Raw genomic sequence first — 18,158 nt, forward strand, 5'->3', positions numbered from 1 at the left:
TGTATCATTAGATAGCTTTTTAAAAAAATATTGAAAGTGACTATTTTCACTTTTTCGATTAGATGTCTACTTTCTTGATATATTTGACCATTTCCAAACTTTTTTTTAACTATAAATACATAAATGTTACAATTTAAGTTCGTAATTACGAAAAGTAACTTTATGTAGACATAATAACTTTTAAGACAAGAATATGCACAATTCTAAATACATATATAAAGCTATTGTGTTTACATAAAGTTATTTTTTTGTAATAATGAACATACATTTCAACAATTAAAAAAAAGTGATTTCAGTAGTTAAAAATTTACTTAACATGAAACTTCGGTCAGATAGGAGAATATTGGATTTTATATGAACATATGGACAAAATGATGAAGAGAACATGATGACTATAACACTTTCTGATTAATTACTAATACTAGCATTGGCAAAATAATTGTGAATAATGATATTTGGGCTAAAGTAATACGGATAAAATTATTAATTCAGTATAGAACTACACAAAACTTAAATAATTTGAATTTATTTTGTCTGAAATGGAGAAATTTCATTTGAACTTATTTTGACACTGGAACACTTTTAGAATGTCCCTTAATTTAATACAAAAGTTACATGTTACAATTTTAAAAATAGAGTTGTTTGATTATTGTGTAGTAAGTTTCCAAATCCACTTTTGAAAAGCACTATTTTTCTTCCTAGAAAAAAAACAACAACTTGAATTAGAATAATTTTTAGTATCAAGAATTAACAGGTAATAATATATGTATATAAACTAATTATTGTTAAAAATTTTTCATTAAATAAAAAATACTGTTATGTTCCAAGGAATACACAGCATACTAATTTGTTATTATGTAATACGAATAATTCAAAAATTTTGATAAAGATATATATATACATATATTTTTTTTTCGTATTACTGATGGACTAAAGTGATAGTTAAAAAAACAGCTATTGCTCAACACTTTATTGCAAAACGTGATATAATTTGAGAGAGATATTCTAATTTAATGAGAAAATATTATATTGTGTGAAAACTAATTCAGATAATTAGGAAGCCAACATATAATAAGACATACCAAGGTGGGAAGAAAAAAATAAATTAATTTTGCATATTTTTAAAATTTTTTTTTTTAAAACACAAAAAGTTTTTATTTTTAACACAAATATTGCTTAAGAAATTGTTGAAAATTCTAAAGGAAGGGAAGAAATAAAATCTAATATTTCAAATACACAGCCTACAACTTACAAGGTGACGAGAAATAACTCAGTTACATATAATACAAGATTTTAATGTTTATAAAAATATTGCAACCAAACTTTCAAATAAACATGAAAGCATTATTACTTGTAATACATTTACAAATTTTCAAAATGACTACCTAAGGCCTCTATGTACATTACTGGTTCCATTCCTTGCACAAAAATTTAAACAATACAAAGACATTGTAAATACTTGGGGGAAAAAATCTCCCCGACTTTTTCAGACTGATCTTATACAATTTCTCTGATTTTTGCAACTGGGAGTATAAATTTTGTTATTAAGGTTTTAGTTATGCCTCATTCTCAACAGATAAAATGTAACACAAAATACTTATATAACATTAGTGTTGAAAATAAATGATTTTTTAAAAACCAATTTTTTAAAAAAATATATAAGATTTCTAGGTACTCTAAACCCAAATTGATTAATTTTCTCTGAATTTTTGGGTATTTTCGTTAAACTCTTTACAATTTTTCTGATTTTTCTAGATTTGTAAAATTTTGTTTTAAGGCCGCAATAAAACATTTTAAGAGCTTTAGCACAAACCTTTGTTCTTAAGATGGAGCCAATAGAAAAATTCATTAGATTCTTTCATTGCAAAAAAAAAATCTGGAAAATGTGCCTTGCACCATTCTTAAATGCATTTAGTTCTCTGTACTAGATCTAAATCCAGTAAAAAAGTTCATTTTTGGTTTCCAAGAAAGATTTCCAAAATGATAACAGTATTTGGTTTTAAACTTAGTCAATATTATTTCATCTCACAATCTTAAGTAAAAACAATATGGCTGGGAAAAAACTACTACCTGTCCAAGTAGTTGTAGAGGTCAAAACAAATGCTTTGCATCTGATATCAGACCAGCAAAGTTCAGAAGCCTCTTCAGCATCAATGACAGAAGTCATACAACCATAACCAGATATGGTTAATTGGCATCTATAGTCAAATTTTGTAGAAACATCTTTGTGAGAATACATTTTAAAACCTTAAAAAAAAAAAAGAAAAAAAAAAGAGAAATATATTTTATAAGCTTAATTATATTTTCAATTAAAAAATATACATACAGGCAGTATTTATAATGAATTTTTGCACAAATTTTGAAAGCATCTGTAATTTTGTACAGAACCTGATGATTGTAACATAATTTTACTGAGCAACAAGGATTGAGAATCATATAAAGTTAATCACACAGTGGTGTGATTAGCTTTATGATTAGATATATGATAACTTAACATTTAATTACTGGCAACACACATTTAACTGCTGGCGACACGCCTATGGTTAAAATTCGTAGTAAGATTTCCCAGTTACTACTTCTGATTAAAAAAGATGCCATCTTATATTCTTAGTGTACTGTTTACAATATGACTTATGCTATTTACCATTCATTTTTTTTTAAGTCCATCTAACTTTAGCTGATGAAACTGAAGATAACACTTAAAATATGGCAACCCTTATACTTTATTCATGTCATGATATTAATTTACTTATGCTATTTTTGGCTCCTGACCTTTTAGAATTTATAAAATACAGGAAAATCTTATGAATGGTAAAATTATGTGTAAAATTAAATACAAATGTCAATAATAAGACTTTCTAGAATTTCAAGCATGTTCAAACACTGTCTCTTGCCTTATAAATATTAATTAAGCAGAGAGATATATCAGAAGTTTAATATTCTCTTCAAGTTTGCAATTGTTCATACTCAGTTTCCCACCAATAAGATGTAGATGGAATTTTCACTTGTATTGGTAATGTACAGAATAAGATTTGTCAATCATAATTTGTACTTTATAGAATTAAAGTAACAAGTAAAATTAAATAATGAAAGAGGATAATTATGAAATAAAGATTATATAAATATAATATTCACATAAAGCAGAAAAAAGTTAATAAAGCCTTTTTTTATTTTAATTATACAGTAAATGTTTTACTATCCAAAATTCTAGATATTTGAGGACCGAAAATCTCAATTTTTAATATCTTATTTTCCAGAAAAAAAGCTATGCATTAAAAAAGAAAAAATATCACAATCAATACTTATAAAAAACTAATACAGATAAAGGGAGGAAAAACTATAATAGATGCTCAGAAAAATTCATAAAGCTACCTATAAAAAAATGTAACTGCAAAATAGTTGTCTGCAAAAATTATTAAAATTTGACAGTAGCAAAATAAAATTTAAATTGCAAATTGGGGACGGAGTACACAGGATGAACATAAAAAGAAAATCATACCATCCATTTTTATTAAGTAATAATGAATTTTTTGTTCATTTATCTTCCAATATTTAGATCTCTGACAATTACAATTACTTGAGCTTTCTTGTTAGCAGAATTTTAGATAGTCAGGCTCTTACTTTAAATTATTGGGTAAAATCAAAATATCATAATAATTTAAAGAGTTCTGTCTACAGGGTTGCCACAGTAAAAAATGAACAAAAATAGTTGCTTTTAGTAGCCTCAAGCATGAAAATAGTCGCATCAAACTATGAAAATAGTTGCCTGAACAGGAAAAAAATTTATCAAAAATAGTATCCAAATAACTAAAATTATAGCTTAATTTTCAAATGCTATTATTAGGAATGGGTGATGCCAGAAATTTTAAATCGTGATATATCGTCAGTTAGACATCACGATATAGTAATGTATCGCAATTTAGCATATGTTCAAAAATTATCTATGGGAGATCTTTAAATCAATCAAAAATAAATAAAAAGGAATAAATCTATTACAAAAGAAAATATTAATTCTAAACATATTCTACTATGACATCAATATCATTGTTTAATTTTTTCAATTAAATTAATAAAGAAGTTCAAGTAAAAGCAAACCCCAGCTTTATTTCATTTTTCTTAAATTAAAAATGATTTAAGATTTATTGGTTTAAAAATAATAATACTGTAACAAATTATTTTACATACATGCATTAAAAATTAAAAGAAGAAAAAAAAAGGGAAGTAGAAAACAAATCAAAGAAATATTCACTTTAGGAAGAAAAAATTTTTTTTATTATTTGTTGGAAAAAAAACACGCTTTTGAAACATCATTAGACTCTTTTTTATTTACTTATTTAAAATAATAAAAAGTAGTATTAACTAATGGTCAAATTCTGTACTTAATAAATGTAAAAATATTTTTACTTATTTATTATTATTTTCATTTTTGAAAATAAAATTGACTAAAGATCTATTTGTTTAAAAATGATACTGACTATCTAACAAATTATAAAACAAACAAGTATTGAAAGAATTTTAATAAAAATTTCAAAAAAATACTTTAAGTACTAATGTAAAATAAATTGGAAACCTCAAAACATTACAAACTTTTTATTTGATTCTAAAAAAAAATTTGTTTTAACTAAATAGCCAAATTTTCTTAAAACTTTGTTTTCATTTTCTCAAAAATAAAAGCAAATTAAATAAAGGTAAGCTTTGTTTTAATTTTTTTATAATTAAAAACGACTGAACATTTATTGGTTGAAAAACAATCAAATTATTATACTTACCTACATTTAATAAATTTAAAATAATTAACTTTTTATAACAAAGTTAAATACAAAATACCCCTATTAAAGTGTATCGCTTAAAATAAACAATAATTGAAAAAAATCAATGATTTGATCTATTGAGTTCAGAACGAAAATTTAAGATAACAGCGATTGTGCAGCAATCGCAAAGTAACAGTAGGTCTACTAAAAATAATTGATAAGAATCGTTATGAAATAATGCAGAACGAAACGATCGCAGCAAAAGTCTCACTGAAAATAATTTATAAGAAACCAGACAATTATTTCTGACGAAATTAAATGCACAACAATCGCAAAATGACTTAAGTCCCATTGAAAATAATCTTCAAAAAACGCAAAATCCCAAAGACAAAAATGGACATAAAGAAACTATGCATTGCGTTCTATATTACAACGATGATCCTCGCACGAAACCGGGAGTTCTAATTCAATTCGCTCTTCGTCATTCAACATCACGAAACTAACATCATCTTAATAGCAAAACGCTATCTACACCTCTGCAGCTAGACGAAATCAAAATCGTCTTCGTTAGTGCGGTAACAGCATTAACCTGGTCAAGGATCCTTGCATATTAAATCGTTAAACCGCAATTGTAATCTTATTCCGGCGGCTTAAATCAGATTTCCGATGCATCGCCTAAAACGAAAGTCACTACATCGGCCTACAGATATATGCGTTAAATCGATATTTCGCGATACATCGATTTATCGCCCAGTCCTAACTATGCTCCAATTAAAAAAAAGTTTTGTACAAATATAAAAGGTATACATAAAATAGGTACCTAAATAAAAGTCCTATTACAATAAAATATGAATGTTAATAGAAGGAAAAAACAATTAAAAGTAACAAAACTGCCCCTCAGAGAGAAAATATAACAAGTACTTAATAAAATCCAATGGAAATTTAAATTTTTGGCTCTTAGGACATAAATGATTGTAATAAAAGTTTGCTTTCTTTTGTTAATGTTCTGAAAAGTAACGTTCATTTTTGCAAACTTTGCCAAGAGTAAAAAAAGTCTCCTAATTGTCGCCTATTCCTGAAAATAGTTTCTTTTTTAGCCTTTTCAGGCAAAAAAAGTCGCCATAGTCGCCTAAAGCCGAAAATAGTAGCAAATAGTTGCATTTTAGTAGCCTGTGGCAACCCTGTGTATATTAAATTTATATTATGAAATACTCTCCCTAAATTCTAATGACTGACAATTACAATTACTTGAGCTTTCTTGTTAGCAGAATTTTAGATAGTCAGGCTTTTACTTTAAATTATTGGGTAAAATCAAAATATCATAATAATTTAAAGAGTTCTGTATATTCAATTTATATTATGAAATACTCTCCCTAAATTCTAATGAATCAAAAGTTAAGAATAAAGACTTAAAGAATTTATGAATAAAGACTTAAAATAATTTATTTACCTGATATATATCCTATTTTGGATACATTTCTGTACACTCCACTTTTAAAAATAGTGACTAAATTTTCCATTTGTTTTAAAATAAAATCAGCATCCCAGGAAGCAAATTCAAATGCTGTGCTTATTTTATGAGCTATAGATTTTAAGTTTTTTGGTGCTCCATGAGGCAGAATATATTTTATGAAATGCCTACCAGTTTTTATAATATTTAACTTTTCATTGAAACCTTGACATACATTATTTACACATGGTATACAAATGGAAGAGTTGAAAGATAATTGTGAAGAAGAGCAGCATGGTGAATTTTCACATCTTTGCTCTTGGAGCCCAATATCATCAACATCAATTAATTTAGGTTCACCATCAACCACAATGAACTGCTGGCGACGGAAATCATTTAGTGCAATTGGCTCTTCAAATGATGACAGGTATTTAAGAAGCCTTGATAAGCCTAAACCGATCTAATAAAGAAATAAATGAAAAAAAAAGAGTAAATTATGTATATGCAAATAAAAGTAATAAATTAATTAATCCTTAAATAGAAACAAATTATTTTTTTTCTAAGTACTAAATTGCTTGCATTTGGATGGTTCCAATGTTTCGTCACACAAATTAATTAATATATTTGTCAAAATTTTTTTTTTAAATATGTATCTAAACCTGAAATATCATAGTACCAAATGATAAAAATAATTTTATTCACATATATTTTATTCACATATCTGCAACATTATTAAATAATTTTATTCTTAAAAAAAATTAAAACATTATAATTTATAACTGCTTCCTTTGTCAAATATCTTAGAAGCCTTAATAAGTCTTAAGCTAATTGAGCAAACAAACAATTATGTGAATAAAAAATAATAAAAAGATTATTTATTAATACAATTAAAGTAATAAGAAATGCCTCATTCAAAGCACCAATTGGACTGGACAATGAAGCTGAATCTTTGAATGATGATGAGTATTTAATGAATGATTGTTGATTTAATTAACAAATTATGAAAAAAAAAAACTAAGACAAGTGTAATCATAACAATTGAATTGTTAATTGCAATAAAAATACAAGGTGAATTTCCCAAGCACTATTAGTGCTGAAAATCATTTTGTGAAATTGTACTTTTGAATGATGACAAATGTACTGCCTATCTATAGTTAAGGTACAACCTGTCTTTTTTGTCTAATTTGAATACATGAACATAAAAACAAAAAAAATTGAGGAATTAGCACTAAGCAGTTATTCCTTGGTTGCCACATAGAAAAAAAAAAAAAAAACTTCACTAAAAAGTCATTTATCAAAGAAAACAGTACATTGTAGTTTTTTTTTGTAAAACCTTTGTAGACAAGTTGCTGTTTTGAGTTCTTTACAGTCATAGGTTACTTCATTTCTAGTCTTTATTCCCCTTTTTGACCCTAAAAAACTTGGTTGGCAATGTGGAATATGATGCCACGAATGCATTGCTGTAAAAAGTCAACACAGTCTTTACTAGAATCCAGTTTTGAAATATGTCAAAGATAATTCTCCATATTAAACTGTAACATATTTTCTGTAAAGTTCGATTTTCATGTTTTAAGTTGAATAAATTTTAATGCGGCAATCAAGAAGTGTTTAGACACATTTCATCGAAATCTCTAGTTGTTTATATGTTTATTTGTTTCCAAATGAAATACGCAAAACATGTTGCAACCTAATTTTTGAAAAACAATGTATTAGACAAAAAAAAGAAAGAAAGAAAAAAAAGGTGAGAACAAATAATAAAAATTAAAAGCAATAAAAATTGCAATATCAATAAATCAAACAAAACCAATTAATCCTTGATCTTTGAAATCTATAATTAGTCAACAACTTGAATAAAATAAATAACTATAACAGTAATAATGTCAACTTTCATGAAATATTGGATTATCACGATCCGCAAAGATCTTCATACCTGCAATGGTTGAGAAGGCATCAAGATCAAATGAGTTTAAACTAAGATGAACTTCATAAAATTTTTTGCATCAAGACAGTTCAATAAACAATAAGAAATTGAGTAATTGATAAATATGACTTACTCTTAGTCTATCTTCCCATGATAACTGAAGGAGATTTATCACATTGATAGCTTCTCCGTATTCCTCAAAAATAGATACTGTGCGATGGGGATCAGAAAATTCTGGTTCAGAAGGAATACAGTAACCTAAAACCTAAAATACGAAAAAACAATTAATAAAATATCTACATAATTCTTTAAGACATAACTTTAATAATTACATAAACAATGAATTATAAATTTAAATATTCCATTTAACAAAACAAAGAAGCTTTAGCCCTCACTTAAGCAGCAAAATTATTTTTTGGGAAATTTTTTTCAATGAAAAAATGGATTACATCAAAATTCTGAGGAATTAAAATTTATAATTTATTATACAATCAATGGATTATAAAATTCAATTTTTCCCTTGCAATAAAAAAATGGCAACTGCATAGCTTTTCTTTGATGAAGCCCCCCCCTTTTTTTTAAATACACAATGCAAGTTAACTGACGTTAACTTAACTTCACTGAACTGATTTTCAGTTAACATTTCAAGTTAACTGAAAATCAAATTTCATCTTAGATTAATAATTTTTTATTAGATATGCATACAGTTATAGAAATGTGTAAATTTTTTTTAATACACTAATTTTTAGAAGAATGGCACTGTTTATAGAAAAATTAAAAATCTTTCTAAAATATGCAAGAAACTTCATTTATAACAAAGAGAAAAGAAAAAAAAAATCTTATGTTGTTCGGTTACAAATCTTTCGCACTAAACTTAGAAATTATTTTAGTGCTGGTACCAATATGCAATTCATCCTAAAATGTATAAAAAAAATAATCACACACACAAAATGATTGATGATACAGCCTCACAATATTAAATCATCATCACACATTTTCTGCTAAAACTACTTAAATTAAAATGACATATGTAATATTTATAGTAGTTAAAAATGATTATTTTAAATAACAACAATGAAGAGAAGCATTTTTGGACTCATTCATTCGTTTCAATGAATCTGTTTTTGCCATTTACCTTAATAATATTCTTGTGAGATATGGATCTTAAAAAAACTATTTCCTTCAAAAGTTTGGTTGCTGCTAATAAATAACAATCATATAAAAATCTATCTTCTTCAGCTAAGCAAGTCTTGATATCATGTCCCTCAATGTTTATAGTTTTTAAAGAGATGACTTGATTTTTTAATTGAACTTTGAATGTCGACTTTGTGTAGCCGGCAGCTAAAAATCTCACTTTATCAAAATGAAGCAAGGACGAACAATTCAGATCTACGTTTATGTTGTGGCTGAAATTAGAAGATGGCAGCAATCTCCACTCATCTTTTACACTAATGAAATTCTTCAAAAGTACATCGTAATAAATTGTCTGTCCCCATTTTTCTTGAGGTAAGGATCTGTGCTTTTTAATTAAGCGGCAAGTACCAACTCGTAAACACTCAGGCTGCTCTTCTTTTTCAAATATATAATAAAATAGAAGTACATTTACGATCATAAAGATTGCAATGCTAAATTTAAATGTAGTTGTGCAAATAGAAGAAATCTTGCGAGAAATTTTCGCAGGCATTACAATTTTATCCAGCAACAAAATTCATCTTGATTGTGCGACTGAAATTCACAAAGCCCTCAACAAACAACTAGAAATTCTATTTGAAAACCTATGTCATGAAGACTTCACACATTTTGATTTACTTCAACTAGGTTAAATAACTTAAATCCATAGACTAAGTCTCAAACATAATTGTCTAGTAAAATTATTGTTTACATTTTGTGATTCAACATATTTTGAGAATTTTATAACAGAAAGTTTGCACTGAATTTCTGAAACTTTTGAGTTCAATTTGCTTACTTGTACGTAAATCTTTTTTTGATATTTCCGAACAAAAACTGTCCAAACTAATGTGTAAGTCCTATATGACGGTAAGCTTAAAAACATTCTTTGTTTACATTTTAAATTAAATTACTTCATTTTATTTCTTTACGTTTCAAGAACTTTTACATTGCATAATATAGAAGGGAATTATTCTATTTCGAATTATTTTATTTTATCTTCTTTCGAGAGCTCTTATAATAAGATATGATAGCATGGATAAATTTATTTTCAAATATTTTCTTTAGTTATTTATAACATTATAATTGTAATCGTTTTGATCTTTCGATACCGAATCTATTTATTTTTTATTTTATGATGCAATAAATGTAGATCACAACTGTTCGGCTTAAGTGCTAATAATCCCTTGTCCTCTTTTCCTAATCACATTTAATTCGATTTATCGGTTTAACTTTCTTTTTCATTCTATACGGATTTCCTTGACTCATCCTTATTTGTGAATCTTTCTTCATTTTACTGAAGATTAAATTTTATTATTTTTCTAAATTAAAGCTCAAGGATATAGAATTTGAAAGTCTCTGAGTTGATAGATTTGATATTTCTTTATCTAACATTTATAAGATTATCTCTCAGTAAAAAATCATTAATTTTATAAACATGAGTACCAATGCCGGCCGCGTTCTCGTGTATGGTGGAAAAGGAGCATTAGGAAGTACCATTATATCTCATTTTAAAGCGTGTAATTGGGTATGTATTTCATATTAAATTAACTTTATTTTATGATTTTGTAAAAAATACAAAATATTTTCAATAGTACTAAAAATCTATGTAGCTAAATTAATATGTACTCTCTCATTAAAATGAGCAGTTTATTTTAAATGACCTTAAGTATAAAATACAGTAATTCCCCGTCATCTTCTTAAATAAAGCTATCTGTATAGCATATTCATATGGCGTAGGGCAATATTGTGATAAGTCATGCACTATTTGGAAATCTCGGTAGTTGTACACTAAATATGTTCTCCTGAAATTGTTGGAACAATTCTATTTCATGATGGGAAGTCTGGCTCATCATTATATTTCTCAATCTTTTTGTTTAATTAATTAAAAAAATTATGGAAAAAAGCAGCTGAAATAAGATTAAGAAAATGTATAGCTATATCAGAAGATTTTATCATTACTATTTTAAAAACATTTAAACAAATACTGATCAACTTATTTTTTGATAATGAAAGAGATTTTTCATAAATTATTAATATTCAGTCGTAATTTCTTATGTATATGAAATATGTGTTTTAATTAAAACTGTTCATTACCATTAATGTAAAGTACAACTCTTTCCATTTGGATAAGAGAAACTCATAATTTTTATGGCATTCCATAAGTACCAGCAATGAGATTGTTACACATTATACATGTTTGTGTAACTATAAAATTTAATATTATAAAATGAAGGTATGATTGTTGAAAAATTATGTTTAAGCTATTTTGATTGGTATGTAATAATTTTGTAAAATAAAAAATATGCTTTTGCAAAAATGCTCTGCACAAGATTCCCTATGACGAAGTTTCAGTCAATAAATTTTTGCCAAAGTATTGTAAAAATATTTCTGTTAAAATATAAATTTGTTGGCTGAACTTAGTTAAATAATACTTAAATTCAATAATCATTGACAATAAGTATAATTTTTTAAATATTTTTAATTCTAAATGATTAGAAGGTGGACAAAGAGAATGAATTTCTGAATTAAGAATTCCATAAATTTTCAAATCCAAAAAATATTTAAGAATAAAATATTTTTTCAATTTCTTATTTTACTTTTTCTTATATTTATTTCAAGTGTGTTGGTTCTATAATGTATATTTTTTGAGGACATTTAGCTATTGATAAAATTATTATTCTTTATGTAGTGGAACATATTTTCCTTATGCACTTGTTTTTTTTCTTCATTTTAGTGGGTAGGTTCTATAGATCTTTCTAGTAATGAGGAAGCACATGCTAATGTTGTTGTGAAACCGAGTGAATCCTGGACTGAACAGGAATCTGAAGTTATATCAGGAGTTTCAAAAATTTTAAATAATGAAAAAGTTGATGCAGTCATTTGTGTTGCTGGAGGCTGGGCTGGTGGAAATGCTGCTTCAAAAGGTATGTTTTGAAACAAATGTGTACTTATGAAATTTTTATTAAATTTCACAATTCTGTTTATGTATGTTCAAATCAACTGAAAGTTTGGAGTAAAATAGCTGTTTTTGAGTTGTTAGGTTATAGCTGTAAAATTAAAAAATTATTTTTCTTCTTAATAGCCTGGAATAATAATGTTTAATAAAACTTTTTTTTATTTGTGTCATTTTCTTTTCTGTTTAGAGGATTATATGGTGTTGCATTATTTAATTTTTACTTTACAGTAAATAAACAGAACAATTTCTAAAATAATTTATTAAGTTTTGGAAAAAATATTTATAATGAGACTCTTAGACTTGTTTTTATACTTTAAAGATTGTTTTAAGTTTTTTTGTAATTAAACTTATTTATGATTTAAAGAAGTAAAGAAAATTTTCTATGTTTTATAGTAAAAATGTTTTCATACGTGTGTAAATTGAAATTTTTATTTGTTTAAGTATGATAAAATATTAAATGCAAAATCTTTGGATGTTTGAATCTGCATATTATTTTTTCTCTCATTTTACCTGGTTGTTTTCCTGCTATATTCATTTCTGGAGCAAAGAGAAAAGAAATTTTTGAGCAAATTAATATCTAGTCAAATGTCATTAAATGAGGTTTTCTGTAATTTCTTTTTTTCATTACTTTCGTTGCTAATAAAGTTAAAAAAAATAATTTTTTATCTAAAAGTTTTTTTAAAAATTATTACATAATGTTTGTAGTAAAATAATAATATAATATAAGCAGAAAGTTGCATTAATGATAACATGAAATTAATGATAAATAATAAGTTATAAGATTCTAATCTAAACATAAATGTTTTTATTTTTATTTTTATAAAAGCTGTTTGAATCAGTAAGTTTTAATTATTTATATCTCAACTAAAACATACATTTAATATTTATCTGGTAAATTTTATAAATTTTCTATCAAAATTTATATTTAGATGGAAATTAATGTAAAGAAAATATATTGTTATTCATGATAATTTTATCTGATTACAATTATCACTTCCAGATCTTGTGAAGAATTCTGATCTTATGTGGAAACAGAGTGTATGGACTTCAGTAATCTCAGCTAAATTAGCATCAGAACATCTTAAAGAAGGAGGTGTTCTAACATTGACTGGAGCTAAAGCTGCACTAGAAGGGACCCCTGGTAAAAATACTTTTAAATTTTCTTTTCTAAAAAAATTTTCTCATAATTTTTTTTTCTTTAAAACGTAGCATTTTACTTATTATTTAGGAATGATTGGATATGGGATGGCTAAAGGAGCAGTGCATCATTTGGTCCAAAGTTTGGCTGCTCCTAAAAGTGGATTACCTGATGGAGCGACAACTTTAGCAATATTGCCAGTTACTCTAGATACACCAATGAATAGAAAGTTCATGCCAGATGCTGATTTTTCTACCTGGACACCTTTGACTTTTGTTGCTGAGTAAGTTAGAGAGTTCTGTTAAGATAGAGTGCATTCTATATTTTATTTGCTAATTTAGATGAAATATCTATTCAACCTTGTCTTATTACTGCTAAATACTATAATGATATTGCCCTTGAGGTGGCTGCAAGGCAAATGGGCTTGGTCATAAATGTACAGAAAACAAAATATATGTTATTCTCAAGAAACAGAGTCCCAGACGCCTATCCCGAAATAAATTCTTATAGATTTGAAATAGTAAGGAGTTTTACTTAGTATCAATTATTACCATTGACAACAGAATTAATCCTGAAATAAAAAACCAACTCTATTTGGCGAATAGGGCTGTCTATAGGCTGAGAAGATTTATTAAATCTAGGTTTCTTTCTAGAAAAACTAAAGTTCTTAATCTACAAAACTCTTGTCCTGCCTGTCTTGACATATGCTTCTGAAGCTTGGACAATGACAAAATTGGAGGAAAATTGTATCGCAACATTTGAGAGAAAGATTTTGCAGGGTATACTTGGTGGTGTAAATGAAAACAATAACTGGAGGAGATTTAACTTTGAACTGTGCAAAATTTATAAACAACCATTATTAATTATATAAAAATAAATACAATGAAATGGATCGCCCACGTGATTGGAATGAGTGACGGCAACACAATAAAAAAGATACTGCTTTTTAGACTCACTGGAAAAAGAAAGCCGGGAAGGCCACGGTTGAGATTGGCTGACTTAGTGGAGTCTGATTTTCTCGCAATTAATGAAAAAATTGGAGATCAAAGATAAATCGGAAGTTGTCATGGAAAAATCTTCAGAGGAAGGCATTGGCTCACATTGGGCTGTCTAGCCAACTATAATGATAATGACTATAATGATATAAAGATGACCCTAGAAAAACTTCAATAGAATTACCGTGAAATCATTGGAAATTGTTTTTTTTCAATAATTCTTTTATTTAAGAGTAATATCAGAGATAGGAAGTTTCTTCTGCAATAGAAAAGACTACAGGAAAAAAAGAAAAGAAAAGCATGGAACAGGTAGCAGGTTGGGTAAAAAACAGGTGTCTTCCTAAGTAGAATAAATTCTTTTTAATAAAGAAATATTAAGTATTAAATTGAAATTTTAAACAATTTTATAATTGCAATCTAGTTGAAACAAGAAACAATAGTATCGTTCCAAGTCATTTAATAAATTATTTTTAAATAAGTTAAAATAAAAAAGTATATATTTCAAGGGAAAAAATATATAGCTAATTTTCTTATAGAAATTTAAACAGTTGTAGATTCTTACAATGTTTGACATAAATAAGTATAGTAGAATTTAATTTTATTGTTATATAAAGAGTTTTTAACATATCCTAATTAAATTGTATATTATTGTGTTATACTACATATTGTACATTGTATTCATAAATACAAATAGCGAACTAATTTTCATAAAAAAATGCTAAGTATGAATACTGAAAACAATTTTTAGATTGTATGCTAAAGGTATATCAATTAATAATTTTATGCTTATTGTATTTTTACTTAGTTAATCATAAAATTCTAAATTAAGTATAATTTATAAACTAAACTTTAAGAATTTTTAGCCATAAACTTTTATTTACAAATTGCTAAATTTTTATCTTAAAATTTTGATTATTAAAGTAATTAAATGAATGATTAATTTGATAGAATTTTAAAATATTTGATTTGATTAAATTGACTTAAAAGCTTTCTTAATATCTTAGCTGAAAATTGCACCCAAACCTAAAAGTTTCATTTTAAAAATAAATGTTATAGCCATTGTTATTTTTTTAAAAATTCACATATTGACAGCTTTACTGTATTTTGCTTGTGATCTATTGATATAGTAAATTTAGGGCAAAAAATTACTTCTTATAGTTATGCTAAAAAAGTAAAATAAGAAAAATAAAATTACTAAAAAATACATTAGCCTTAAAAAATTGCGATGAAACTTTATGAACATTTGAATTTTCTTTTGTAAAAGTTAAAAGCTTTAATATTCTATCAAATATAATATAAATAGATCAACTAATTATACTGTACTGTATTAGGTTTGCATATAAATTCAAAACCAATTCTTTTAAGTTATCAGGGGTCTGTCCAAACCGAATTTACTACCGTTTAGCGGTACCTTCACAAATTCAACTTTAGTAAAAACGGTAGTTTCACAAATTTAATTTTAGGAAAAACGGTAGTTTCACAAAATACTTTTTCTTAAAATTTTATTTTTGTATTCCTTAAGACATGGTAAATCTATATTCTTGCCATATTTTTGTGTTGCATTTTTAAATATAATTTTTAATTTTTCACAAATTATATCTAAATTTTCACAAAATAGGTACCTCTCAGAAAAACCTAGACAGACCCCTGGTTATATAGATTCTCAAAAAATTAAATATATTTATTTTTACCTTTTTGTTTTACATTAAATTTTATTTCTTAAAAATTTGAACTATTCATTTTTTAGTTAGTGTTAAAAAATTCTTTTAGTCAACTTTAGTATGTGTTAATTTGTCCAGTTTTTTCTGTGTCCTGGAAGAAAGGTTTCTTTCGATCAAAATGCCAACCCTGATTAAAGTTATTTTTTTAATAAATTAAGCAATTTAAGGTTTAGTGCTATAAATTTATGGTAACTGTAATATACATTAAGTAATAAATCTTCATCATAGTGGAAGCTTCTTTTTAAAATTTTCATAGTTAGGGATGTAAGCTTAACAAATTTTCTCTAAATAATGCATTATTTTAAAAGAATTTATTCATAAACCTTATTTTTTGTAAGGGGGTTATTTTTTGTACTTATTTTTTGTATTTTTTTTAACCTTATCAATTGTATAGATACTTTAATTTTAAAATTCAGTATAATAATGCATTGTTTTCCAGTGTAAGGGAAGCAGGTTATTTTATTATTAAATTTTATATGAATGGAATTTTATTTTAAATGAATAATATTAAATGTAACTAGATTTAAGTCGAAGTAAAATTGCATATATTCCTCCAAAGCTAAAACTTCTCTTAAACAAAAAATATTCATCAAATTAAGTTTAGGGTAATCAAGTAATTTCTTTAGCTTGAAAGTTTTTTTTGTTTTCTTTTTTTTTGTGATAAGGTAGTAATTTAGTAAGTGCCATTACTGTTTGTTAAAAAAATGATAAGCATGATTAGTTTAATTTTTTTAATTGAGTATGTGAAACAAAATAATTTTAAAAATAGTGTTTATAATTTTTGAAACATTTAAATCCTTTTAGGTTGCTGCTAAATTGGGCACGTGGAAGCAATTGTCCAAAATCTGGCAGTTTGGTGCAACTTATAACTAAAGATTCTGTGACAGAATTGAAGATGGATTGAGTGTTAAAAATATATCTATTATATATTTGATGTGAGCTTTCAATGTATTGAGTAAAAATTCCAATCAGGAAAATTATAAATGTCAACAAATGATAAATTGAGTAAGATCTGAGTATGCTTGTTAATCTGCTATATTCATTTCTGGAGCAANTAGTTACTAAGGATGTTGAAAGCAATATATGTAGATGATGTTGCTTCTGTGACCTTTAAAATCTCTGCCTGTGATGTTTGTTCACTTGTGTTTATTTATGTTAATGTATTAATTCATATTCTTAAGATTTGCTGCACACACACACATCATTTATGAGACACAAGCCTGTGTGCTTAAGTCGTATAAAGGAAATATATATTTTAAAACTAAAGGAAGCTTTTAAAAGGAGAATAAAAACATAATTTTTATAAATTGTTTAATATTTGTTTGGATAATCAAGTACTTTGATCATATTATGGTATACATAAACTATGGCACAATTATTTCAAGCAAATAGGGTTCTCAGGGTGACACATCTAGATACGTATATATTTGTTATATAATTATTGTTTTTAATCATGAAACTAGTTTTAAAAAACTGTGCAAAGTTTTTTTTAACTAAAGTTTTTTTTAAACTGTCTTTGTCCTTTATGATTAAAATATCTAAGTATCAAATGTTTGAATATATTTTTTTTGCACCAAAATAAACATTCCTTATCATTCAATACCTTTTTTTTAAAAATCAAAATGTGTTCAACATTCCTAATCTAATTATGTTTTTAAAGAAATATTTTGATTGTTGCATTTTTTTAAATAAAGCTTTAAAATAATTTTAAAATTACCATCTATGTTAAATTTCATGTGTTAGGTATATAATTTTTTATATTGATTTAATGTATGCTGAATTCTAATGTAAGTAGCTTTCACCAAATTATTTTCTTTTATATTGATCACATCTCTAATTGTTTATTAAATATTAGTAGACTAGTTGCTAAAATAGTTTTTTCAATACATTAATTTTCAACTAACATATTTTTCAAAACAACTTCTCTTTCTTAATTTTCAAGGAAAAAAAATATTGTACGTAAGAATAAATAATTTTAAGTGCCAAAAATATTTTCTTTTATAAAGAACTTGCCTAGTAATCAATAAAACCTTTTTCGGTCTTATTTTTCATTGCT

General features: G+C 25.8%; 2 protein-coding genes across 3 annotated transcripts; one reads left to right on the forward strand and one right to left on the reverse strand.

The window, feature by feature from the left end:
• Window positions 1-510: 510 nt before the first annotated feature.
• LOC107438932 (extracellular tyrosine-protein kinase PKDCC) lies at window positions 511-10,291 on the reverse strand. Of its 2 annotated transcripts, XM_016051353.3 has the most exons (5): window positions 9,258-10,291; window positions 8,256-8,387; window positions 6,202-6,661; window positions 2,071-2,247; window positions 511-698 (listed from the first exon to the last, which is right to left on the reverse strand). In XM_016051353.3, exons 1-5 carry the CDS (start codon window positions 9,804-9,806, stop codon window positions 619-621), a joined length of 1,398 nt encoding a protein of 465 aa, XP_015906839.2. In that variant the 5' UTR covers window positions 9,807-10,291; the 3' UTR covers window positions 511-618. The 2 variants fall into 2 exon arrangements, 1 of the variants encoding a protein (XP_015906839.2); XR_011637679.1 differs by lacking the exons at window positions 511-698; window positions 2,071-2,247 and adding an exon at window positions 3,163-3,576 and having other exon boundaries at window positions 5,932-6,661.
• A 111-nt stretch (window positions 10,292-10,402) lies between these two features.
• LOC107438933 (dihydropteridine reductase) lies at window positions 10,403-17,134 on the forward strand. Its single transcript, XM_016051355.3, has 5 exons — window positions 10,403-10,817; window positions 12,027-12,216; window positions 13,249-13,389; window positions 13,477-13,669; window positions 16,907-17,134. Exons 1-5 carry the CDS (start codon window positions 10,728-10,730, stop codon window positions 17,004-17,006), a joined length of 714 nt encoding a protein of 237 aa, XP_015906841.1. The 5' UTR covers window positions 10,403-10,727; the 3' UTR covers window positions 17,007-17,134.
• Window positions 17,135-18,158: the final 1,024 nt, after the last annotated feature.

This window comes from Parasteatoda tepidariorum, chromosome 9 (genome assembly GCF_043381705.1).
Source record: "Parasteatoda tepidariorum isolate YZ-2023 chromosome 9, CAS_Ptep_4.0, whole genome shotgun sequence".
Lineage (NCBI taxonomy): Eukaryota > Metazoa > Arthropoda > Arachnida > Araneae > Theridiidae > Parasteatoda > Parasteatoda tepidariorum.